General features: G+C 43.5%; 1 protein-coding gene across 1 annotated transcript in view; it reads right to left on the bottom strand.

Annotated features, from left to right (window-relative positions):
* HECW1 (HECT, C2 and WW domain containing E3 ubiquitin protein ligase 1) overlaps positions 1-25,781 on the bottom strand; it is a 263,731-nt gene extending 237,950 nt beyond the window's left edge. Inside the window, exons 1-2 of the mRNA XM_007446985.1 lie at positions 25,436-25,781; positions 14,688-14,795 (exon numbers count right to left, since the gene is read on the bottom strand). Of these exons, the coding sequence (XP_007447047.1) occupies positions 14,688-14,795; positions 25,436-25,724 (397 nt within the window). The 5' untranslated portion in view covers positions 25,725-25,781. The remainder of the gene's footprint in view (positions 1-14,687; positions 14,796-25,435) is intronic.
* Positions 25,782-26,505: the final 724 nt, after the last annotated feature.

Below are 26,505 nucleotides of genomic sequence, written 5' to 3'. Positions count from 1 at the left end.
ATCCTCCCGGACCGGGGCACGAACCCGTGTCCCCTGCATCGGCAGGCGGACTCTCAACCACTGCGCCACCAGGGAAGCCCCAAAACAGGAGTATTGCACAGCTGCTGGCACTCTTAGCAGTCCTCCCTCCTGGATGGAGTGGGCTGAGCTGTCTCGGAGCTGCCCTGGGGCATTCAGGCTGAGGTAGGGGTTCCCAACAGATCCTCCAAGGCCAAATACAGACCGCAAAGTCAAGCGCCTTCTCTGTCATATATTTTTGTCCCAAATCCTGGCTTACTGGGGTGGGTCTCTGCATTTCAGTCCAAGTGGAGGGGAGGGTCATGGCTGGTCAGATGGTGGAGGACTGAGTTGCCTGGAACTGAGATAGGACACAAACCAGAAGGCTGTAGACTGACAGACTACCATACTGAAGAGCAGAGGGCCATACGGAGACCCTTCCCCATATCCTGTGCTGATTATATATGTCTTGAGTCAACTCTTGACTTGCTAGAGGGTGTTCCAGAGGTGTTTCTGGGAAGTACATACTTCCAGATACATAGGTATTAGCCAACCTTTTCCAGATTAGGTGCCAAGAAGTGTGAGGATATACTGGGGGGGTTGGTCTGATGTATGAAGAGTAGGGTTTTTGAGAGTGTGGGGTGGAGGGGGGATGCAATCTCAGCATGACTTTTAAATGAATCCTTTATAGTCAGGGAGAGGATTTTGAATAGCACCTTTTAAAGCTGGATGGAGGTGAGAGCCACAAATGAGTGGCAGGTGGCTATTTTAGAAGATGTAACTGATGAACAGGTTTCATGATATTGGAGCATGAGATACAACACAACTTCACAGTAAAGAAGGGCAGAGCTCAAACTCATGGCTGGTCAGGAGGCTGGGAGGGTTACAGTAACCCTTTGGGCTAAGCAGGTATATCCTTGGCCACACACAGATCTTAGGAATGGTAGTATGGGGCAGGGTATAATTTCTGATATGTGGTCACCAGACATTCCTATTACCATATTAACAGGACTGATGTGTTACCAACTCCAAGGGCACCATTCACACAGAAGTCTACAGAAATGGCTCTCCTGGAGTTATGTAGCAGGCAGCCATGCTTTAATTTCGTGAATAGGCTGCATGACAAGGTAAAATCCTCAAGGGTAGGATTCCTTGGCAAGAAGTACAGGAGTCCATCCTAGTGAGAAAAAACTGCTTTTACCTGGATTCCCCCTTTCCTCTCAGGGTGCCTCTCTTTTCTCCCTGCCCAGTTTTCCCTTGGAATCTAGGAGACATCGTTAAAGTTTCTCACAATTTGATGCTCAGTTGGGACTAATTGGTCAGCTGCAGATGCGGCTAAATGACCATAGTTTTCTATGGGGAGAATTTTGCAGCCTGGGAACACTCAAACCTGTAGTTCTGGGCCCCGAGAGCACCCACCCACCCACCATTTTGGCTTCCTGGCACATAGAACTTGGTAACTCAAAGCACATATAAAAATGCTAGGCCATCTGGCATGCTGCATATTGGATTGACTGCTGCTTTTCTCAGTTGCAGTTGATTCTATAAAAAAATTAATAAACAGAAACCTACATTAAATAGAGTTAGGAAACCAGAAAGGGGAGCTGTCTCGCCCTGTGGTGATAGCAGAGCCCAACAGGAATAAGAAAGCCGCCTCTTCTTTCCTGGCAAGGACTCAGCCAATGAAAAGCCATGGACTCTGTTTACTACAGCCCTTCTGACTTCCTTATCCTCTCTATAAAAGTGTTCTCCTGCCCTTGCTGTAGGGAGACTTGCAAGTGGCTCGCCGTGGTTGCAGACCCTGAACTGTGGTTGCAGTTCTCTGCTGATCCTGAATAAATGATCTTTGCTGGAGAAATATCTGGCAGTCTATTTGTTTCAGGTCAACAATTCTGACCTGGGATACAGTAACTGGATGCTGGGTCCCTCTAAGGGATCCCTGACACCAAAAAAGCAGCCTTTACAACAAACAAGTTCCTTTTCTGAAAAAGGAACACTGCACTCCATTGGTGTGGGTTTCATGAAAAAAAGAATATTTGCAGGTTTGGAGTTTACTGGAATTGTTGCCTCTTGGGAAAAAAACATGTCTGAGTGGAGGCACTTATATTGAATATTTGGCTGATTTGTGGAGGTCAACCGGGAAGGGTCTGCAGACATGAGATGCTTTGACTGGGCAGGTTAGTGTCAGGGCTGTTAGAGAAGAAAGGGATGAAGGAGGCACAGACGCCATCCTGTAAAACCTGGGAACTATCAACGCAGGTTAACGGTGCTGCCTCTGTTCAGCTGGCAGGGGCTTCCTTTTTGTCTAGAATGTATAGGCCACCCAGCTGAACTGGAAATTTCAGCATCTTTTACTGGGTAGGCTCAGCGGTGTGTCTATACCAGATGACCAAGAACCGTCCTGGAGGAAAGTGTGTGGAGGTGGAAGAGGTGATAGAAGACCCTCTGCACACCAAATTCAGGCTCTTGCTTGTATGGTACTGACTCCACCACTTACTCGCTTCTACCCTTCCTCTAGGTACAAGAACAAGGCTTTATGAAATTATTCCCATCATGCACTCACTTTAGCTCGGTGCCCACTGACAGCTTGGAGCGTCCTATAAGCTTTGTATCATCCTCCCGTGTTTCGTACAAGGGCTCTCAGGACACCTTTCCTCATCCCTTTGCTGAGTTCCATGTTCCTGCCTGTTGCGCAGCCTCAGCTGGTGTCAGCAGCACGCTGAGGATGCTCTTCCTGCTACTCTTCGCTTGGCCTCCGGGGACCTGCCGACAGAGGGCGCTGCAGGGGCTGCGCAGCCGGAAACCCCACCGGAGGGCCCGCCGGGAGCTGAGCTGGAGCCGAAAGATGGAGACGGAAGGAAGTCTTGCCCATCTCCATCCCGGAGAGCGGGCTGGGTCTTCTTTCAAGAGTCCAACCCTTGTAAGCATTTGCTTTGTACTATTGTAAGGCCGCTGTGGTCACTTCAACTGTGTCAAGTACCCAGGACTCTTCCATTTAACTGGTCTTGATGTTTCTTAACATTGAGTTTGCCTGTGTTTTTCATTGGGAACTGCCGATGATTAGGCTAGTGAAAAGGATGAAGTCTAATCGCAGGTTATTTTAACTATTATTTCTTTTCCATGTTCCCATACTCTTTTTACTGTTTCCCTTCTATTATTATTATTTTTTAAGTTTGACATAATCCACTCTCCCCCCTCTGAAAAATATTTCATATTCCTTCTATTCTTTTACTACTTATCTTTTCCTTTGTTAAAGGCTCAGCCAGGCCTTAAAGGTTTAGTTTTCACTAGAAATTTGTGTTCTCTGTTACAGAAAACTCACACTGTAAAATAAATCTCTTTTTTTCAAGGGCAACTATTCATGGAGAGAGAAAGAGACTAAAAGGTTTTAAATATAAGGAATAGGAGTCCCATGAAAAGGCTTTAAGTCTATGGGCTCAAATTTATAGATTTTGTATAAAAGTAGGAGTGTTTCCTATGTGTCATTCTCTGGTAGAGGGTGCAGTATTTATAACTCTATTTTTTCCCAAGGAGATGGAAGTATAAGACACAATTCCCCACTTATTAGACGAGTTCTCTGGTTTGTATTTTCAGCTTATTGGCCTTGAGCAACCTGGGAGAAACTGGCATTCATTCTGGTGAAGGTTAAAGACAATCAGCTCCTTTTTCCTTTCTGTGTTTTGTCTGCCCTCTTCCCTCCAGTAACAGCTGGCAATAGCAATGTGGGCATAAATATGGACCAGGTGCTGCAGACTCTGGTTTTGCTTGGAAAGAGGGAAACATGGCTTAGATTAGCAGCTGCTGCAATGGATGAGGCATTGCTTGCATCTTCTAGATTTTGTGGGTGTTGGTGGGTTTTGCAGTATTCTTGGGTACCATATCAACTCTGGAATTTTGGGCAAGTGTGATACATGAGAATTTGTGAGGAGTTTTTACTTTTTCTATATTATTTGGATTCTGAACTCTTTCCTGGCTGTCCAAAGCTGGTGTGGACAGTATAGCTGTCATCATTTGAAAATGGCCTTGGAGTTGACTAGAGACCTAGCTTGGCTAATGTCAGAGACTCCTGGGGGTGACCTCTGAACTGGCTCCAGGTACGTAGTGTCTGGGAAGGTACACACGGTGTGCAGGCAGGACCACCCTGACCTCTGTGGCTCTCTGTCCTCACCAAGAACTCTGCAGCTGTGCATGACCAAAGACTTGGCTGAAAGGCTCAGGGGGTCAAAAGAGAAGAATGAAGTGGAAAAAGGGAAAATCCCCCCTTCCCACTGCTCTTCTAGCATCCACTTCCTGGGCCCGAATAAAGGGAGGAAGTGCTACAGTGTTGGGTGAGATTTCCAGTAGTGTGGACTGAGCTATGTTCACTAGAGAGCAGAGTCCTCTGCTTTAATGGTACCTCTCTGCCACCTCCATACTCCAAGAAGCTGGGTAGGTTAGTTGACTCTGTTCTCTTTGTGGTACCCTCTTGCTGTGGGTCTGACCAGAGACCTCCTGGCTTCTGCCCTCCATCTGTGTTTCTCTGTCTCTTTGTCCCGATGGCTCAGGGGCCATCGGTGGGAAAGATAAGACATGACAGTTGTAGCCCTTGAGCACAAGTCTCCTGCTTCCTGCACAGGTGTTTTGAGCACTAGCTTCATTCATTAATTCATTAACTGAATAAATACTTACTAAGCCCCTCTAAGGGGAGATGCTAACAGCAACAAGAAAAATCTTTAAAAATGTTATTTTTGTTGAAATTATGGATGCTGTTTGATATTTTCCTCAAAGTTTCTAGAGGGAATAAGTAATACTTTAAAAAATGTGTACACAAATTGGATTTATACACATGTAACAAATACATTGAAATGAAGGAGATTCTAGATTTGTGTGGGAGGAAGTGACTGAAACCTTGGATAGCCTCTGTCTTGTAGTTTGACTTTTTCACAGCTCTTTATGGTGGGGACTATGGAGCTCCCCACTCAGAATCATCTGGAGGGGAGGAAGGCCATGTTAACCATCTTGACTTTCCTTCCTCTAGTTAAGGATTTGCTAGCCCAGTGACAAATGGGTTCCCACTGTGATGCCCAGATAATTTCCTTGCCAATCACTCCGGGAGGAAAGCCCCCAGCACTGACTCCAACTTCAGAATTCTATCTAATGTATTACCTGGTATCCAGCCCTCCATGGGATCAGAACTCTGCACCAAATCTCCACATTAGTGGTGGGGACCCTTCTGGCCAACTTTAGTCTTATCAGGACATCATGGTGGCTAAAGAGCAGGCTCAGAGGTCAGATTGCCTGGGTTCAAGTCCCGACCCCACCATTTGTTTGTCACTTGTGAGTCTTAGACCAGTTGCATTTATCTTCCTGGACCTCAGATTCCTTATCAAAAAAGGGGGGAAAAATACCTGCCACCTAGGGTTTTCATAAAGATTAAATGGGGCAAGATGTATGAGGCACTCAGCATGGTACCTGGCACATTGGGATAGCTCAGAGATAGTTAGTTGCTGCTATTACTATTATTATTCCTCTATTCAGGACAGCAGCCTTACCCCAAATGACAGCCCAGGGATGGGATCTTGTGAGACACGCACAGATTCCCCAGGGACAAGCACAGGCCACCGTCCTGGGATGGCTGCAGCCACCTCATTCCCATCTGCTGTGTCTAATTGGACATATGGCAATGAGCTTGCTATGCCCTTCAGATACCTGGCTGTAGGTCCAGACACGGCATCTTAGTTAGGTCAGTTTCTCTTGTCTGCCCCACATACTCTCCTGCCAATTTGGCCTCTGTCTGCCCTGGCCTGCCACAGGCCTTTATGAGAGAGCTATTGTCCCCGTTTCATGGAGATTAAAATGGGCACAATACTCCCTCCTCATCTTGCTGAAGCCCTCTCTGGAGGCAGAGATATGGAGGGCCTCTGCAGCCCTGGTTGTTTCTAGCTCCATGTGTCTGCAATTTACAGTAAAAGAGATTCATTCTGTGTATTGAGTGGCTTTGAGGGGGATGGAGAGAAACTGTTCTGTAGAGTTCTAATTTGACTCCACCACGTCTATATAAGTGAAAATCACTCCTGAGCTCTTCCTGTGTCATCTTCTTTCCCTTCCGATTAGGAAAAGGGGCACCATAGAGTGGTCAGCATAACACATTTTTTTCCTTCCCTCTCTTCTGTCCCCATCCTGCCCCACCCACACTTCTGACTGGAAGTCCATAGTGGGTCAAGGGCTTCCAGGAAAGTTTGGACTCCTTAACTGTTCTCTGCAACCTGTTCCTTCCAACTCCTCATGGACCTCCGTTCATTAAACGTCCCTTCTGTGTCCTGCATCTCCAGCATGCCCGTAGACCCTTCCCTTGGGCTGATGAGCACAAGCAGACAAGCCTGGTTTAAATCCCAGCTCCACCACCTGCCACAAAGACTACCATGTCTCTAAGACTGTTTTCTCCTCAAATGCAATGGTGATGGCAACCAACTCATGGTGCTCTTATCAGCGTAAAATAAAAAGCTGTGTTCAGACTACACTACAAAGCTACAGTAGTCAACACATATGGTATTGGCACAAAAACAGACACATAGATCAATGGAACAGGATAGAAATCCCAGAAATAAACCCACGTCAATTAATCGACAACAAAGGAGGCAAGAATATACAATGGAGAAAAGGCAGCTAATAAGTGGTGCTGGGAAAACTGGACAGCTACATGTGAAAGAATAAAATTAGAACATTCTCTAACACCATATATGAAAATAAACTCAAAATGGATTAAAGACCTAAATGTAAGACTGTATACTGTAAAACCTAGAGGAAAACTTAGGCAAAACACTCTGACATAAATCACAGCAGAATTTTTTGGCTCCATCTCCTAAAGTAGTGGAAACAAAAGCAAAAATAAACAAATGGGACCTAATTAAACTTAATTAGGTTTGCATAGCAAAGGAAACCATTGATAAAACAAAAAGACAACCAACTGAATGGGGGAAAATATTTGCAAATGATATGACTGAAAAGGGATTAATATACAACATATATAAACAGCTCATACAACTCAACATCAAAAAACCCCAAACAATCTGATTAAAAAACAGGCAGAAGAATGGAATAGACAGTTTTCCAAAGAAGAAATGCAGATGGCCAACAGGCACATGAAAATATGCTCAACACTGCTAATCATCAGGGAAATACAAATCAAACCCACAGTGAGATATCACTTCACACCTGTCAGAATGGCTATCATCAAAAAGTCTACAAAGAACAAATGTTGGCAAGGATGGGGAGAAAAGGGAGCCCTTGTACACTGTTGGTGGGAATGTAAAATGGTGCAGCCACTGTGGAAAACAGTATGGAGGTTTCTCAAAAAACTAAAAATAGAACTACCGGGCTTCCCTGGTGGCGCAGTGGTTGAGAATCTGCCTGCCAATGCAGGGGACACGGGTTCGAGCCCTGGTCTGGGAAGATCCCACATGCCATGGAGCAACTGGGCCCGTGAGCCACAATTACTGAGCCTGCGTGTCTGGAGCCTGTGCTCCGCAACAACAGAGGCCGGGATAGTGAGAGGCCTGCGCACCGCGATGAAGAGTGACCCCCGCTTGCCACAACTAGAGAAAGCCCAGGCACAGAAACGAAGACCCAACACAGCCATAAATAAATAAATAAATAAATAAATAAATAAATAAATAAATAAATACATTGTGTATTATTTAAAAAAAAAAAAAAATAGAACTACCATAAGACCCAGAAATTCCACTCCTAGAAATCTGAAAAAGATAAAGATACTAATTCAAAAGATATATGAACACCAATGTTCTGAAAAAGATAAAGATATCTGAAAAATATAAAGATACTAATTCAAAAGATACATGAACACCAATGTTCTTAGCAGCATTACCTACAATAGCCAAGACAGTGCCTCCAGCACTGTAGGCTTCAGAGAGGCAGGTGAGGCTGTATGTTCTTTTAATGAAATGGAAACTCAAGGTAAATGTAGAAAAGTCTCAGTTTGGGTTATTAGGCCTTTGACCCTTTATCTGTGTTGATTTAGAGGTTTCATCTCATTGGGAGAATCTGACCCACATCAAACTAGAAGTCAGCTCTATCTATATTGCTGCAAATCTGAACTGAATGATTTGGTTGTATCTTTCTAGCTGTTTTCTGTAACAATGCTTAGTCACTCTTTAATGGTCTGATATTTAATCTGTGGACTAAAGATGCATTTTGATGCCCCAGATGTAATGGACTACTTGACCTAGTAAGAGATGGTTGCACACAACAGTTGGGCTCTTCACCTTGGGTGAACTGAGGATGAGCCTGCTGTGTGTGTCCCCTCATTCCTATGTCCTGTCTTCTCACCTGGACCCCTGCCCTCCCACTGCCACACTCCCATTGTCTCATTGGTCCCTTTCAGTCACAACCACTGCACCTTTATGTTGGCCTCTGGCAGCCGAGACATTATTACCGTATGAATATTTCCAGCCATTTCACTCTGGTCTGCTAAAATGTGAGTGATTGTGAATTTGGTGGCTTGAGTTCCTTCTTCTACCATTCCAGGAGGCTTCTCTCCAGCAAGATTACTTCATTTAGGCTTTTAAAGCAAAATGTGCCAGAAATAAGGAAGGAAGGAAGAAAACCAGCATGCGGTGAGGAAGGTTTATGGAGAAGTTTAGCGGGAGGAACACCAGGGGAGTTGTGTGGCAAAAGGACACAGGTGAAAGAGGAAATGCATTTTAGGAGTGTTGCTGTGAACTGTAGACTCTTTTCTTGAGATTTAAGAAAGACAAGTAAGAACAGAAGCAATACTGAAATTACTTTATGATTGAGTAGAGTGCAATTTTGACCATGGTTTCTCTTTAGGGTAGTGTGAACCTGGATAAGCGATGGGGGTAGTCATGGCTTCCAGGGAATTATATAGTAAAATTAAGATGGCATAATAATAAAATAGCCATTATCATGCAAATATTTATGGAGGCGCACTTGTTCCTAAAGGAACACCTTTGTGAAGTGGTATGATTGTCATAAGATTATGATACACATTTACAATTTAGTCTCCCCAAGTAGACTTTCACAGAGCTTATGACTCAAACATTTATTGCGGTACAAAAGGAGACATAGCTCCTCGGGAAGAACAAAACAGTGATTGAAAATGGCAGCCCACAGTGCAGTTCTTAGCCATACCAGTTCTAAAACCAGAGCAGTCCTGGTGGAAATATGTTCAGATTCAAATAAAAAGCTATACCAACGTGTCACCTGAACCATCTGGATTGTTGACGTGATGGGATGCCTGCGGCTGCTCCGGGCAGATCTGGGTGGCCTTCTGGCTCCAGCACAGCTTGTCCTGGCTCTGCCGCATTGCCGCAGAGGAGAAAGCACCAGCCAGAAGTGCTAACTAGGGGAGTCAGCTAGTTCTCCTGGAGCCCTGCTTTTCCTTCAGTGCCCATCGGTCTCCAACTTTGGCTGCAAAGGATTTCCCCACGGGAAACTCCCAGAATAAGCCATTCAGTTCACAGCTGTCACCAAGACAGCCCCATGTCAATTCCCAGAGGAGAAATGCACTGCAATCCCTAATTCAAAGCCTTCTCATTATACCGCACAACTGGCTGTACCAGACACGTGCCTGGCCCTTCACGTGTGCTTTCTCAGTCTTCATGGGGTCACCGGTGGGGATTGTACATTAACTTCCTTTTATAGATGAAGGAACAGAGCCTTAAAGTCCAAGGGCCACACCGGGTAGACACTGAGCCCACAGGCCTCTCACTGGGAAGCCACCTGCTGAGGGGTGGGGAAAGGAGGCAAACTCTGCCCCTTGACCTGTGTACATTTCACCTTGCCACTCTCAAGGGGTGTTGTTAAAAATTTTGTTAATCAACTACACTCTAATATAAAATAAAAATTAAAATAAAAACTTACAGCACGACTAGGTGCTTAGATTTGCTATTATGTGTGATCCAGGGCCACTGTGTTTTATTTTTTAATTTGGGAGGACGTGATGGAAAGGGATTGGGAAATGATGTACTGAGAAGGGGTTTGAGGTTCGCTCTTCTGACAAATGCAGGGAGTGATGAAATCAGAGCAGGTAGCAGTCAGGGTGTGAATCTGGAAGCGAGGGAAGAGATGGGGAAGGTGCTGAACGAGAGGGTCTGAGCTGCAGGTGATGCATGACCAGTGGTTCGGAGTGGGCAGGAAGCCACGGCAAAACAGAGCAGTCGAAATGACTGCAGATTTCTGGTTTATGCCTGGACAGCTGTGAGAAGGCTGCGATCATGACTGTGATTACATGACTTGACACAAGGGTGGGTAGAGAAAGGAGGTCTGTTTGGGAGAAACTCTCTTGGCCGTAATCAGTTGTCCTTCCAACTCTACTGTTCCTGCTAGCAATGGGGAGTGACAATGAACAGGGAGCTACATGTAACAGGTCTGGGCCAGAGATCAAAATAAAGATACCTTCCAGGCAGAATCAATACCTCTCTGCAAGGCAAGCCCTGATTCTGAAGGTCTTCTTTAACTTTTATTGGAGTATAGTTGATTTAAAATGTTGTGTTAGTTTCAGGTGTACAGCAAAGTGAATCAGCTATACGTATACATATATCCACTCTTTTGTAGATTTTTTTCCCATATAGGCCATTACAGAGTATTGAGTAGAGTTCCCTGTGCTATACAGTAGGTCCTTATTAGTTATCTATTTCATAGGTAGTAGTGTGTAGATGTCAGTCCCAATGTCCCACTTTATCCCTCCCCCCACCCACTTACCCCCTGGTAACCATAAGTTTGTTTGGGGAGCACACAGTCAACAAAGACTGTGGTAGCTCCTGAAGGCTTGAGACTGGCCCGCTGAGCCCAACTGCACACATTAGAATGTAACATTTGAGTTACTATAACAATAAAACATTGTAAGATTTTGTCAGGATAGGTAAAGCTAAAATTTCACTAGTTTGTCAGTGTTAAAATTTGCATCTTTACAGCTCTCATATTACAGCAATTATTACTATAGTCAAATAGCCAAGTGCCCTCCAGGGCGAAATTAATGCAGGGACTATAGGAAACGAGTCAGGAGTTATTTTCTTTTGTATTTTATCATGCTTGTAACTCCTTGGAGAATACAGAAAGTATTTGTTTTGAATGTTTCTAATTTGGGGATACTTTCAAAATCTGCTTTAATCAGACCTTTAAAAATTCATATAAATCAATAGCAATTACCTAATTCTAAATTAAATCATAACTCTGAAAGAAATGTGCTATTAGAACAGATCCCAGGCACTCAGTGATATACCTCTACCTTCATAAAAGGAAGTAATAAAAGGTAAAAATAAAGAGAAAAATGGAAAAACCAAAACAAAACCTCATTTATTATTTTAACTCCCACTTAGAATGACCTTCACTTGTACTTCAAGATTTAATGTTCAAAGTTTATAAAATTACTTTTAAGAACGTCTAATTTACCAATTAGATTAATGTGTTTATTACTACCTAGAGACCGTGAAGAGCTTATTTGTGATTCGTAACAAAACTTCTCTAACCTTCTGGATAATGGCCTGGATTCTGCATTTTTATACTATAGCAAGAGGATCTTTGATGCTTTGACTTGCACACACTTTGATAGTTACATTAGAACATTCTGTACATCCAGTGTCTTCCTGTTCCTTAATTTGGCACTTGTTCTATCAAACAGGTTTGAAAATGCAAATTATTTCACATTAAAAATATAAATTTTTATAGCATATTATATGCAGTTTTAATGCATTCAGACCCCAAAAGCGTTATATACAGTTTTAACACATTCAGACTCCTATAATTCATTATTGTTTTAATTTGTCTGATTTTTTTGTGTGCCCTGAGTCCACAGTCCAATCATTTGCAAACTCAATTAAGCCTTGTCTCAATGAATTTTTACTTTTTGACAAATTGTTACATTTGTACAGAAATACATTCTTAGTATATCATTCATTCATTTGATACATTTGCAAAATGGAAATTCATCCATTTTCTGAAAGCACTGAGGTATCGCCAGTCCAAGAGGTATGTTGTGGAGTGGGATCTTCTCCAGTTTGCACTTGAAAACATGTCAGTTTTCTAAAGCACTGAACTTTTAGTTTCTTGGGGTTTTTTTTGCGGTACGCGGGCCTCTCACTGTTGTGGCCTCTCCCGTTGTGGAGCACAGGCTCCGGACGCGCAGGCTCAGTGGCCGTGGCTCACGGGCCCAGCCGCTCCGCAGCATGTGGGATCTTCCCGGACCGGGGCACGAACCCGTGTCCCCTGCATCGGCAGGCGGACTCTCAACCGCTGCGCCACCAGGGAAGCCCCTTTTAGTTATTTTGAATATGACTTGGCAAACTATCTGTTTATTCTGGGACGTTGGAACTTCACCAACTTTGAATACACTTTCACTCAATTATGACAACATTTTATGTATTTTACAGAGCTGATTTTACATTATAATACCTGTCTAATGATATTTAAAGTGTGTCTTCATACTGCTCATGAGGACAATTATGTTAAATGGCTTGTTATTTGAGCTGAATGTACAGGAAATGCTCTATATGTCCCAGAAACCTTGGAGAACTGCCTTGAAGGGAATGGTACTAGTGCTAGATTAATTTACACACAAATCCCACTTTTTCACACTGGCTCATGCAGAATGAAGACAGAGTCATGAGGTTTCATATTATCCTTAATATTTATTTCCTTGACTCTAAAAAGATAAAAAAAAACATCTTCAAGGTGTGTTTATGCCTGCACCATTTTGAGCTGATACTGTACTATGACACTGAATTATGTCTATTTCTCATTTAGTTAAAACCCAAAAGAACAAAATGGGTTTGTAGTAAGGAAGGACTCTTCCACTGAACTTCCAGTGTAGACTGGGGCATACAGTCAACAATTATATCTAATATTCATTGCTACTGCCAGTTTTCACCTCTTTTGTTCTTACTGGCATTTGGGAAGTCACATTAGATACCACTAGCTGGAGCCCATCTCTTTATCCCCACATCAAGCCTAGCCATGTTCTTTATGATAAATGATGCCATTTGTGGGATAGCGGAAGATGCTGGCATGACTAGGGCAAAGGAGGGCCTGCTGGGGAGGATGGAGAAATAGGGTTGAGGGATGTGGTGAGTTTTGTTGGGGTTTGGCAGTTGGGCAGAGAGGTTTCAGCTGATGTAGCATGAAAGCGCAGCCATGAGGCTTGCGGTCACATGGTAGCAGGATTGCGTTTAAGGCATTTTGTCTGGGATCAGCATGCAGGATGGATTAGAGTGCAGAAGAGCCAGAGTTGGGGAGGTAAGTATTAAGGAAAAGGAACTCTCTTGCTGGGAGTTTCATCATGCTTAATGCAAAGTCAAGGGTCAGCAACCACATAACATAAAGTCTTGTCCCCTCTACGTCTGATAGTATCAAACCTCCTGACTGTCTACTCATTCTGCATGTGCCAATGCAAAAAAAGGGGCATTTGTGTCATTTCCCAGAGCAGAGACACCATAAGTAGAGGACAGACACTGAGGTTTTCATCTCCAATCTCTATTCTTTGGAGTACAGTAGGTCTTATAAAATGTTTATTAAGTGAATGAAAATGAGAGTTTTCACCTGGGAAAAAATGGGAGCAAAACATGCTAGAGGATAGTTTTTCGTGAGCTACAAGTCAAATGATAATAGACAACTTTAGGGGGACTTCCCTGGTGGTCCAGTGGTTAAGAATCCGCCTTCCAATGCAGGGGACGCAGGTTCAAGCCCTGGTCAGATCCCACATGCCACGGGGCAACTAAGCCCGCGCGCTCTACAGCCTGCGCATCACAACTAAAGAGCCCGCGTGCCGCAACTACTATTAAGCCTGCGTGCTCTGGAACCCGCGCACCACAACTAGAGAGAAGCCCGCGTGCCGCCACAAAAGATCCCGCGATCCACAACTAAAGACCCGATGCAGCCAAATAAATAAACAAATAAATAAAATATTTTTTAAAAAATAGACAACTTTAGGTTCCTGGCCATGTGTCATTTCCTCTGAGAACCAGGCAGCTGGAACAATAGACTATTCCATTTCCTTTCAGAAGTGTTATGCTGAATCAATACCTGCTATGAACCAGAAAATGCATGAAGGGATTTGTGCACTTAGCACTCTCCAGTACCCATGTGGGAGGGGAAAGGGTACATTATAGGTAGTCCGTGCATTCCTTTGGGTGGCAAATATGAGGCCCATGTAGATATTTCCTCATGCACCAGTATGGGACCTATGAAAAATTCCCTCCATAACTGCAGAAATGACTTATTTTCAAAGAGAGCAGAAAATTTTAGAAAATATAAAATAAGATACATGTTGATGAGTTTATACATCCAGAAATGTCAGTAGATCAGGAATGAAAGAAACAGATTGGTGGTAGTAATGTATCGTTCCCGTCCCGAGGACTTCCCCAACACACTGGGGAACAAGAAGCCTTGAAGAACTGGGTTAAGCAAAGCCCAAACTGGACAACAGGATACAGAAGGGGCAACCCTCATAAAGTTGGAAAGCGCCTGGAGGAGTCAGGGAGAGAAAGTTAAGGGCCACGGGCTGGTGTGGGTGGCTGTTACCCAACTGCTCTATAGCTCGCAACTCACTGTCTTTTAAGCACCTCATTCAATCCACATCTTTTACATATGGCACATTTCTAAGTAAGGCAATGCAACACAAGAGCAAAGCAGTTGAATTCCGCTTCATCCCGAGCAACAGGAATGGGAAAGGTACTCACGCTCCACAAAGTAAGAGCTGGCATCAATCTTCCAGATGATCTGGCCCCGATGAGAACCAGTGACTCCACGGTTCTTATAGTCCAGAAAGTTTTCCGACAAGACCTCATCTATATTCCCAGGAAAGAAAGAAAGCAGAGTAGAGAAACACATCAGCTAACAGCAGATTTAGAAAAACATAATAGAAGAGCAAAGGATATTAATGCCACCTCCAGCTGAACAGAAGAAAAAGCACCTGGAATCATAGAATCAGAGAATTCTAATTTTAGAATTTTAATGCAGGAATCTCTTCCCCTCTCCTCAACACTCCTGGCAAGTGATCATCTAGCTGGTTCTTGAAAACCTCCAGAAACAGAAAAAATTGCTGCTACAGCAGTTCGTTTCACTTTTTTTTCTTTATTTGCCTGTGCCACACAGCATGTGGGATCTTAGTTCCCCAACCAGGGATCGAACCCAAGCCCCCTGCAGTGGAAGCTCAAGAGTCTTAACTGCTGGACCGCCAGGGAGTTCCCTCCTTTCACTTTTGAACAGCTCTTACACGTGGGGAATCTCAGTGTGAAACTCTCCCTCCTAAAGCTTTCATTAACTGGTCCCTATTTGGGTGTGAGAATGAGGTATAAAGAAAACATCCAACTGTACTTTCTATCTGGGGCCCTGTTCTCATGGGCTCCATCCTATATGATCTCTTCTCCAGTGTGGACAGCCATCAACATCCAACCCTTGGGGACCATCCACGAATTTATCCATCCATCCTTCATGCAGCCATGCATTCATCTGTTCATTCAACAGACACTTATCGAGATCCAACCACCTGCCAGGCTGGGAAGGTGCAGGGGCCACGGTGTTGGGCAAAACCTTTCCGAACTAAAACCACAAACAACTGAGGACACAGACTTTAAACACTAAGTAAAGAAATAAGTGCATTATTACAACATGTAAGAGGGGAGAGGAAGGTAAAGAACGGAGTGCTCTGACAAGAAGCTACAAGTAGGAAGGCCAACAGGGGGTCGGGGAGAGCTGAGGGATGAGAAGGCGCTGCCAGGGTGGGGATGGAGGGTGGGTGTGTGAAGGGTGGAGCAAGGCCCCCATGGGGTGTCCAAGGCCTGAGGGGGGCAGAGCCTACCCGTGCGAGCGCTGAGAGGAGCTGCGGGGGCCGGGGACTGTGCTCCTCCCCTCTCCTGCCCTTCCTCTGCTTATCACATTGCAACCCATCAATGTCCCTCTTCAAGCTGGTGCCCAGAGAACAAGGCAGCATCCTTAGAGAGGACAGATCTGTGAAGACCGAGCCGACTGCCTCCCCCTTGGTTCCAGACCTCATGTTCTCAGTGCAGGCGAAGACAGGGATATGAATTTTACCTTAATCTTCCATGGGGCCCTTGCAGTTCCCACTTCACCCAGAAAGGAACCACCTGAGCTAAATGGACCTGAAGCTGTGAGACAACCATGTTTTGAGAGTCCAAATCCACTGCGCTGGTTGCGGGGACAGCCAGAACTCAGGAGCTCCCGAGGGGAGGCCCAGAGCCCTAGCTCTGCAGCTGAGATATTCTGAGGTTCACTTCCTGCATCTGGAGGGATTCGGAAAACAGAGGAGGAGGTGAAAGAGGGCAGCGCTTATAGCGAAAGGACCCAGCTCCAAGGACCTTTGCGCCATTTACCAATACCGTCATTTCTACAGCTGCAGGTCCTCATCTGCGAGATTCGGGGTGGTAATAACTGGGACCTCATGGGGGTGGGGGGCGTGGATTACGTGAGATGACTGGTAAACGTGCTTGTGACCTGCTAAGTCGATTGCACATTTTTGGCTGCCTCTTCTTTGGCCGAGACGATCAGGCAGAGTAACACCGTCTCTGCCTCATTAACAGCAGGAACTGTTTGTATCCCTTGGAAAATCACTTGTTTGCAAAATTCGTCTGTCTTTATAATCACAGTGTGTGCTCACAGCCCTGTTTGGGCTGCTAAGATGATTGCATAATACGTCTTTTACAGTAATTGCCTCATTTCTGCAAAAAAAGGCATAATGTTTTCCTAGCTCCCTAGGTCTTCAGTACCCAGATAGAAATTTGCTTCGTTATGGCAATTCTCCAAGGAGAGGTATTTTCCTGAGTTTATCCACTTTGATCACCAGAACATTCACTTTAACAGTCATGGTCAGGTATCCATATAGAGTAACACCTAGAAAGGGGGTGTTCATTCATGCACTAGGTAAATGTGTATTGAGTATTTATACTCCACTCTAGTTAGTATCCTAAACCCTGGGGATATACTGCTGAACAAGACAGGGCCTATGTTCTCAGAGAGTTCTGAATAGATTTGAGGATTTATTCAAGAAAACAGGCAATTTCATGAGAAGATAGTGGGTATAAGAATGGGTTAAATATCAAGGAACCACAAGGGCACAAATGAAAAAAAGGATGGGCGTGAGTAAGTGGGAGGAATCAGAAAAAAACCAAAGAGAATGGCAAAGTAACACACATTTTAAAGACAACAAGATACATTTCGCTGTACAGGTTTAAACACGTTTTCAGAGACTGCCAGTTGGTCCTAATGAGTATCCCATTCCCTTATTATAACAGTAACACTTCATAGCAAATACCATGCAAGAAAATAGAAGAGTCGGTATTCTTGCCTGGACCATCTGTGCTGAGAAGTCAGCTCCCTCCCCCAAGGCGTGTATTGCCAATTGTTAGAAGTTACTAATCTTTGCTTGGGAATCCAAGTGTATTGTCAGGGTCAGATGCAGGAAAACAGAATCAGACCAGATATTTTATGCACTAAGGGATTTTATGCAGAGAATTAGGTGCTAGATAAATGGACGCTAGGCACAGCCTCAGCAACTGCCTCTCCACCCACAAAGAGAGTGACCAGCTAGTGGCAAGCTGAGTAGGCTCCTGCCACTACCACCGGGCTGCCTGTTCACAGCCAGGAAGCGAGTGGGGGGACGCTAGGACACCGTGATAGAAAAGCTTAATTCCTCAGAGCCATGCTTGTGGCAACCACAGGCTAAATATCAGGAGGAACCACCCAGCTCACTTCCGCCCTCCCACACTTGCACAGGTGCATCTAAATGAAGGGACCAAATTTGCATCTGGAACATGGCTGCACAGGAGTCTGAGACACGTAATTTTCAGGGACCAGAGTCTACACTAGAGGAAGGCACTGGAGAAGAGAAGAGAACTGGGATGGATGATGGGGACCAAGCCTTGCCCTCCATCACACTGAGGAATGGCAGCCCCCTGGCTCCCTACTGCGAGGTTCCCTTTTCTGCATCCTTTGTCACGGTACAAGTTTTTGTAGGAGCAATGTTTGTGTGATTACAGGGATATCTACAGCCGCCTTGAGAGAAGTAGTTAGGGTACCATTACTAGCTATGGGATCTTAGGCATTATACTTAATCCCTTTGTGTCTTTGTTTCCTCACCACAAAATGCGGATAATATTAATCCCAACCTCAAAGTCTGTTGTGAGCAATATATGAACTAATAATACAGGTAATGGTCTCAGAACAGTGTTAGACATCTAATAAGCAGCTATTTATATTTATAGTATGGGCTAAAAATACGGCCCTCTATCGCAAAGCTCCATGATACTGTGCAAAACCACTAGTGACCTGAAACATTAGCTTAGGCCAGTACTATTTAACTTTTTCCCATTACTCATTCTGTACTGAACATATAGAGAGGTATTAAGTTTCTCAAAAAAAGACTGCATTTGCTGGATGATACTTTTTTCTTCTAGCATGAAGAATCCTACCTCCTGCTCCACAGTTCACAATAGAGAAAAGATCTTTGCAAAATTCTGAGTCACAAAGTTCTAGTGAAGCTTACAGAAACAAGCACATCTAAGAAACCAGGAGTATTCATCTTGCTTTGTCTTCAAAGTGAAAACTAGAGCTGTGCTTCCTACACTTGATAATAGAAGAGTATACAACAAAGACTATTGCTGTTGAGAACAGAATGGGCAAGTGAGCACAGAAGCAATTAAAGGAAGAATTGATCCACTACCTAAGCCCAACAGAAAAAATACAACATTGCTTCCATTTCGCAGAGCAACTTGCGCCTTCTGATAACCAATCTCAGAAAAATCTCCAAGGATTCTCCCACTATCTCTAGACTATGGATTTACCAAATAGCAGGCCAGGAGATCTGGGGAGAATCTACTTGCCTTTCACAGTACAAAGCCAAGGATGTAGAGTCTCTGTTCTCTTGTACTAGGAAGGGAATCTAAGGATAAATGGCAGGGGAGGCCCTAAGAATCAGTGCCACTCTGTTTTCTGTGGCTTTTCCCTCAGATTGTTTATTTGAACACAAGTAACCTCACTGGTTGTGCCATAACTAGGAAGCACAGCTTCAGCTCTTCTATATTCTAATAGAGTGCCTGATGTACGAGAAAAACTTCAGTTCTTCGAGAGTTGATGTCCATAAGGAAGCATTCTGGGAGTTGCTGTGTGCAGGTGTCTGGCCAGAGAGAAAATTTTAGCTTTCATCCTAAATCATTACATTTTAAGGCTCAGCATATTAAATGCTTCTTAAGGGCAAGGGTTGGGTTTCTGTACTTATTCTATAACTTCCCATAACTCCTAATGTGGGGTTTTCCACGGTGGAACACCTGACAGGCAAATATTGGGAAATATTTGAGCAAGTGTTTCTTGCTCATGAAAGTATAGGAAATGCTGGGTTACACCAAGTAAAGTGTGCTGCTTACTCCAAGCTTCTCAAACCTTTAATATATATTGTGAGTCTCTAAAGTGGGGCAATGTAGGCAGATTTTTCCATCCTTATTTAACCATAGAACTATTTCCCCATGGAGTGATAACTGAAATCCACTGAAACTAATGTGTAGGATATGAGTGCTATTCATGTGGCTATTATATTCATGCCTTCATCCATCATTGCATTATCCTACTATAGTGTATGAGTTTTGGTGAAAAATGAATTAGGAAGCCAGAGATCTGATTGAGAAACACTTCTAGAAAAAAAGTTCAAAAATATACAAGAGAGACTAAGGGATATTGAGGATAAAAGGAAAAGTGTCCATATCTGGAAAATCAAAGTCCTGGAAGACCAAAGGAATATGAAACTACACTGGATGAACTACTAGTCTGTTGGAAAAAGAGATATTGATGAGATTAAAAATATAAATGGGGGGGCTTCCCTGGTGGCACACTGGTTGAGAGTCCACCTGCTGATGCAGGAGATGCGGGTTCGTGCCCCGGTCCGGGAAGATCCCACATGCCACGGAGCGGCTGGGCCCGTGAGCCATGGCCGCTGGGCCTGCGAGTCCAGAGCCTGTGCTCCACAGCGGGAGAGGCCACAACAGTGAGAGGCCTGCGTACCGCAAAAAATAAAAAATTAAATAAATTAAATAAATAAATAAATAAATAAATAAATAAATGGGGGTGAATATGGTGGTCTAGACAGGGCTTCTCAACCTTGGCACTGTTGATATATTGGGCTGGATAACTCTGTTATCTTTGTTGTGGTGGAGCTGTCCTGTGCATTATAGGCTGTTTGGTGGCATCCCTGGCTTCAACCTTGCAGATGCCAGAAACACTCCCTACAATGTGACATCCAAAAATGTCTTCAGATATTACCAAATGTCCACTGGAAAGCAGAAAAGAAGAATCAAAGAAACAAAAAGAAAACACAGTAAATAAAGAATCTAAAGAAAGATGGCAAAAATAAGTCCTAATAGAACAGTAAGTATAATAAATATAAATGTGCTATTCTAGCCAATTAAAAGTCAGAGACATCCAGATCAGAATAAAAAAGCACACACAAAGAGCTACACTTAAAAAAGATACAGGTTGAAAATAAAGAAAAGACAGATCAAGTAAATGTGAAGCGGAAGAAAACAGAGAGACTAGCAGCCTTAAATAGTTAAAAAAAAAAAAACCCAACAAAATTCAAGGCAAAGAATAGCACAAGGGGCACAGGCAGATCTGTAATAATAACCTGTAAGAAACTATAGAGGAAAAAGATGTAAATATCATGAACATTCATGCACTTAGTAATCAGCATCAAATCTGCAAAGTATAAAACTTACAGAAGCAAAGGTAGAAATAGATGAACCAATTAAAACAAAATTTTTGGCTAGGGATTTTGAGACACTCTATTCAAAAAATGGAAGAGACAGAAAATTAGAATATACAATTTATGTGATTGAACTGAAATACACACACACACACACACACACACACACACACACACACACGAGAGAGAGAGAGAGAGAGAGAGGGAGAGAGAGAGAGGATCCTTGCTTTGTGAGTTACCCTATGAACTGAAACTTGTACATATCCGAATTGTGTCCTGTTTTGCATGGTTCTATGGGAACTGTTACCACTGTATATTTATATAACATAAAAATATTTATATATAAATATTATATACATGTATATTAAACCTTTGTATATATTCATATCTATGTATAAGATATCTATATCTCTCTATATATAAGATATTTTCTATCTCTAGATAGGTGACAGATAGGTAGATAGATAGAGTGAACCTTATTCACAACAAAAATACACTTTATGATCATACATGGAATATTTATAAACATTGAGCAGGGATAGGTCACAGAAGAAGTCTCAAAAATTTAAAAAATAATCAGTTTGATATAGACCATAATCTCTAACCTCACACAGATAAGGCAACCAAAAGGTACGGAAGAGAATATATGTCCTCAGGCACCAGCCTATGGAGATCCTTCAAAGATGCCATTTTAGGAAATTTTAAATCTTAATTTTGCTCTGAGTTATCATCTCTTGATTTGTTGAAATTTAAATGCATGAATGTACTCTAGTTTCATTATGATTTAAATTACTGAGCAAATTCTAGCATGGTATAGGGATAGCATGGTATAGCATGGTATAATAATGATATGACTTATTAAAATGCTAAATTTATCAGAAGGCTAGTTTTGCAAATTATGAGCATATTATGCCTACTTTACCTATTCAATTATATTTTCATAATTTTAATTGCATACTTACTTCATGTTTCAGCAGTTTTAATAAGGACTCCTTCCAACAGAGTCAAAGGAATGGCTATTAAAAAAAAATTGATCATCCTAAAGAGGGTTTTAAGATATTAAAGTCTTTAAAATACTGGAACGTAAAATGAAGAGGTGAAAAATACTTGAATAGATGTGCTCTAATTAATTTAGCATTCTTATGGTTAGAGGTCTTAATTGTATTCTTCAATGTATGTATCCTAACCCAGTTATACAATACTGTTCCCTCAGTGTGCTGAATCTTTAACACTAAGTATAGGACTCACAAATAATTAGCTTTTACTTGTCAAAGTCAAGTAGGCATTACTGAATGAATAATTGCAAAACTATTTCCTAGGAATACTGATGAGTAGCGAATCTGCCACTAAGTACTTGTTTTTGACCAAATCACAAGCTTCTGCCTGTTTACTGACAATTAAGATCTCTTTCCAGGTCCTTGGGGGTTTGGTAAGAAGCTTCTGTCTGTAACATACAACTGAAACAACTGAGCGCATGTCTAAGGGCCATGGTTAGGCTGAATGAAGCCTGGGAATTAGGGTAATTTGCCATAATGCATCCAGAGACTAGAGCTACCTGACAAGTTAAATCAAGACGCATTTATTGATCAACAGGCTGTAAATGCACAGTATCTCATCAATTCCATTCAATGATCCTGAGAAAGTTATTTCTCTATTTTGAAGATAAGGAGGCTGACGTTCTGATGACTATCTGGCTGAGGCCACACATCCAGCCAGTGGCAGAGTATGATTCTAAGCCAGGTCAAGCTGTCACTGAAACCCCAGGATCTTTCCCCTTTCTGTGTCACTAGGGGAGAGAAAACTTCATCCTGCTCCTCCAGTTCAGGAACCACTCCATAAATGAGGGCAACCAAATGCAATCTCACTGTGAAAGTAATGGTAATACTTTTATTGTCCCATTGCTGGGTTCCTGGCTGAAGACAGCACTGGTGACTTGGTGACAGTGTCAGTGAGCAGGGCCACACATCCCCTTCCAAATCCAGATATCTCACTCACTATGGCAGGAGAAAAGTCACATTTGTCCGGAGAGCTCTGGAGGGCAGAGCTGAAAGCATCACAAACCTGGCCTCACGGGGACATTTAGGTTGCCCACTGATGTGGAATGGCCCATACGCGATATTGCACCCAAATGTGCCAAGATATCCTCATGGTCACTGTGGGGTCTGCCGCCAGGGTAGGCAGCTGTGTGGCATTGGGAACCACTGACTTGGCATTTCCTCAATTGTGAAATGACAGATTAGATGAAATCACAGAGCTCTATGATTTGCTCTTTGGCAAGGCACGGCAAATCTGGAAGGTGAGTTACTAAGGACCCACCAATGATGAACTTTTAAGATTCACAGAGAATTTTGGATTTGGAAGTTGCTTTTGAAATGCTATTCTGCCAAAAGTGTTGGCATTTTGCATTAAATCACTTCACAGTTATATATGTGCAGCTACTGTGAGAAGAATAAACTGTCAAATTGAGATTCTCAGAGGATGAACCGTGTTTACTTCTGTCTCAGTCAAAATGTCATGTTAACACCAGATCTTGTTCATTCATGGAGCTTCCGGACACTTCATCCCGCCGACCATCCCTTCCTTCCTCAGACACCCTCTCTCTCGTCTTCTACGACGTGGTCCCCTGATTCTCATCTTACCTCTCCATGATGCCCCCATCTCCTTTTTGAGTTCCTCTTCTGCCTCTCTCTCTGATAGGGACCTTCTGGTGCTTTCTTTTTACACCCAATCCACGAGTGAATTCTTCTACTCTCAGGGCCAATTATCCCAGATCTACACTGCAGCCTGGATCTAGGACTGAGCTCCAGATCCATCCATCCCTTCCCCATGGATGAAGGTATCCACCTTTCCCCCTGCCACGCTCTACTCCAGCTGTTCCTTGACTTGAGAAATAAATGCCACTGACACCACTGCAGGAAGGTACAGCTGTGAAGAGCTGCTTCAAAACTAGATCTGGGGCCAAAAATCTAATTGCCTAAGGTGCTAAACAAGTAACCATCAACATTAAAGTAGGGATAGGTGGCAAGGAGCCTGTGACAAAACTGAAGGGTGCAGGCTAGTCGAAAGGGGGAAGTTAATGCTTGACTCTAGCCCACTAGAGCCACAGGAATTATGGGATCAGTCAGCCAAACTGAGGACTTTTGCACAAGAAGCTAGAAAGGTGGATTTCAGCAAGAAATCTCTACTTTTTGAAATCCTGACAACTAACCAAATTTAAAACAATATGGGGCTTCCCATACTGTGGCGCAGTGGTTGAGAATCTGCCTGCCAATGCAGACGACACAGGTTCGAGCCCTGGTCTGGGAAGATCCCACATGCCATGGAGCAACTGGGCCCGTGAGCCACAATTACTGAGCCTGCGCGTCTGGAGCCTGTGCTCCGCAACAACAGAGGCCGCGATAGTGAGAGGCCTGCGCACCGCGATGAAGAGTGACCCCCACTTGCCACAACTAGAGAAAGCCCATGCACAGAAATGAAGACCCAACACAGCCATAAATAAATAAATAAATAAATACATTGTGTATTATTAAAAAAAAAACAAAAAAACAATATGGACTAAACAAAATGTGCTTGGTGGTCTGTTCTTTTGCAGGCTCTGTTTGAGATTGATGGTACTCAAACACCGATTCCAGAACTATTTTTAAAGCCAATTAAATTTTACCTGTCTGGAAGTCCAATTTAGTTGAGTAACCACTATTTGTGTAACAATTTCAAAAATTATGTTTTTCCATCTTTACAGTAATGTGTGTATTGTAAAGACACTAACCAAACTGATTGCAAAACCTTTAAAAGAGCCAAAAAAATTTCCCTGACAGCTAGTTAGTCAGATAAGAGCCCCCGAATTTTATCATAAAAATGATCCGGGTTCTAAAATACTCATAACAGTCCTTTGGTGTCTTTGATAGTCAATGATGCTAAATCTGGCATAGCGTGTCTGAATGTGCAAATGTTTCGTTGTACAGACTGAAATGCAGAAGGCCTGGCCTCTGTTGAACTTGAACCGTCCCCTCAGCCCACCAACAATTACAACCTTCACTTGTGGATTTACCAGCGTGAATGTGTCAATTTTCACCACATCTGATTCCACCATGTAAAATACATCTTCATGTCAATTTCTCTTCATAATTTCAAATTTGTGAGATTTATTTTCTCCAGTCACTCTCCTTTCAGCCAGCACAACTGTTCCTTAGACTGTGGTGTGCCTGCTCTCACCGTCTGTATCATCCGTTATGTTTTTGGAATACAAAGCAGTACGAATCTTGAAAGAGCAGGTGAAAAGAGGTCTACGATTATGTTGAAAACTAAAGTGAAATCACCCCACATACATGTGCATACCTTGGTTGCGGATACGGTGTCGCTCTGGTCTTACGGACACATGGATTTAAAAACGAGCTTCTCATATTAACTTACTCATAAGCAGAAGAACTTCTGTAGTTGCAAATGGCAATGACATTTGTGTTCAGCCACACCCCGTCCTGCTATCTCATGATTCTTTTCCATTGAATAGGGCTGGCAGGTGAAGCCTCATGTGCAGTCCTCCGTGTGTTAGAATATGGTGTATAACACATTTGATTGTGAATTGTGCGTTTTAATGAAATGATCGGGTTTGCTGAAATAGTAAAGCATCCATAAAAGTGAACTATGAATTAACATACTTGTTGGATGCCTAAACCACACTGCTAAGACCATTATTTCCGTGGCACTAAGTGCTGTTCTACTCACCGATGAGGTACATGCCAATCCAGTCCCCAGCGTCCACTTCCTCCTTTATGTCCCAGTGGATCACCAGGTCCTGCGAGTGCCCTATGTTGTAGTAGGAGCTGCTGACCATGAGTGTGGAGCGGCTGTCTGAGGTGACCAGGTCGGTGTCGCTGGTGGAGCGGGGGATGGTGACAGCGCCATGGGGGCCGGTCCTAATGGCCATGCTGTGGAACTGGCCTGGGTTGTAGCTGTGGCGGAGGGGCTCCTTGCACCGGCGTCGGTTCTGGGAGTTTCTGGATGGAGATGCCATGGCGGCCAGGCCTAAGAACCTGTTCTGGTACAGATTCTGTCGGGGTAAACAGACAGTCAGCAGGGGCGGGAGATGCTGGCTACACCGTCAGTCACTGTTTTCACAGGGAAGGGAGGATGTGCTGGGGGAAGCCAGCTGGGACAGAGCAGCCCTTTTAGGAAGATTTGAAATAGACATAGAGCATATTCCTCGGGGCCAATGCTGTAGCCCTGGCTCAGGCGGGGAAGGCAAAAACTAAATGCACACTCACCAAGGGGCCGTGCATTTGTGCTTTGCTGGGGTCTCAGCCTCCTCTAGCCTGCTTAGTACCAGAAGGCCAGGCATGTCTGCAGAATGGCCCTGGAGGTATGACTGCCCCCAAACAAAGTGCCATCTCTTGAGTTCTCCAGCATAAATTCAATTGGATCCAATTTTACCCTTCTTTAGGGTAAATGATGGTTATTATCATTGCACATTTTAGTGATCCCTGCAGCATTCAGCACAGAATTAGAGGCGGTCCCTGCTGGGTGAGGCAGTCACTTTTTCTCCATTTACAGCTTTTTCACTCTATAGAATGTCTCTGGACCACCTGAAATTCCTATAAGGATCTCAGATATCCTAGTAACCTTCAAACACCACCGTTTTCACTAAAACCCAATCTCAGAGGACCACGTCTCCCTCAGAGCCAATGTTATTGTAGAAAACATTGCATCTGTGGAGGAAAAAAATGCATGTTTTTTATTGTTTACAACACGGAGCACTTAAAACTAGCTGAGCTGATGCAGAGCAATGACTCGATTGT

The sequence above is a fragment of the Lipotes vexillifer genome, unplaced genomic scaffold, assembly GCF_000442215.2.
Source record: "Lipotes vexillifer unplaced genomic scaffold, Lipotes_vexillifer_v1.1 scaffold1359, whole genome shotgun sequence".
Taxonomy (NCBI): Eukaryota; Metazoa; Chordata; class Mammalia; order Artiodactyla; family Lipotidae; genus Lipotes; species Lipotes vexillifer.
Note: the sequence above shows the minus strand (reverse complement) of the source record. Positions and strands in the feature narration are given on the sequence as shown.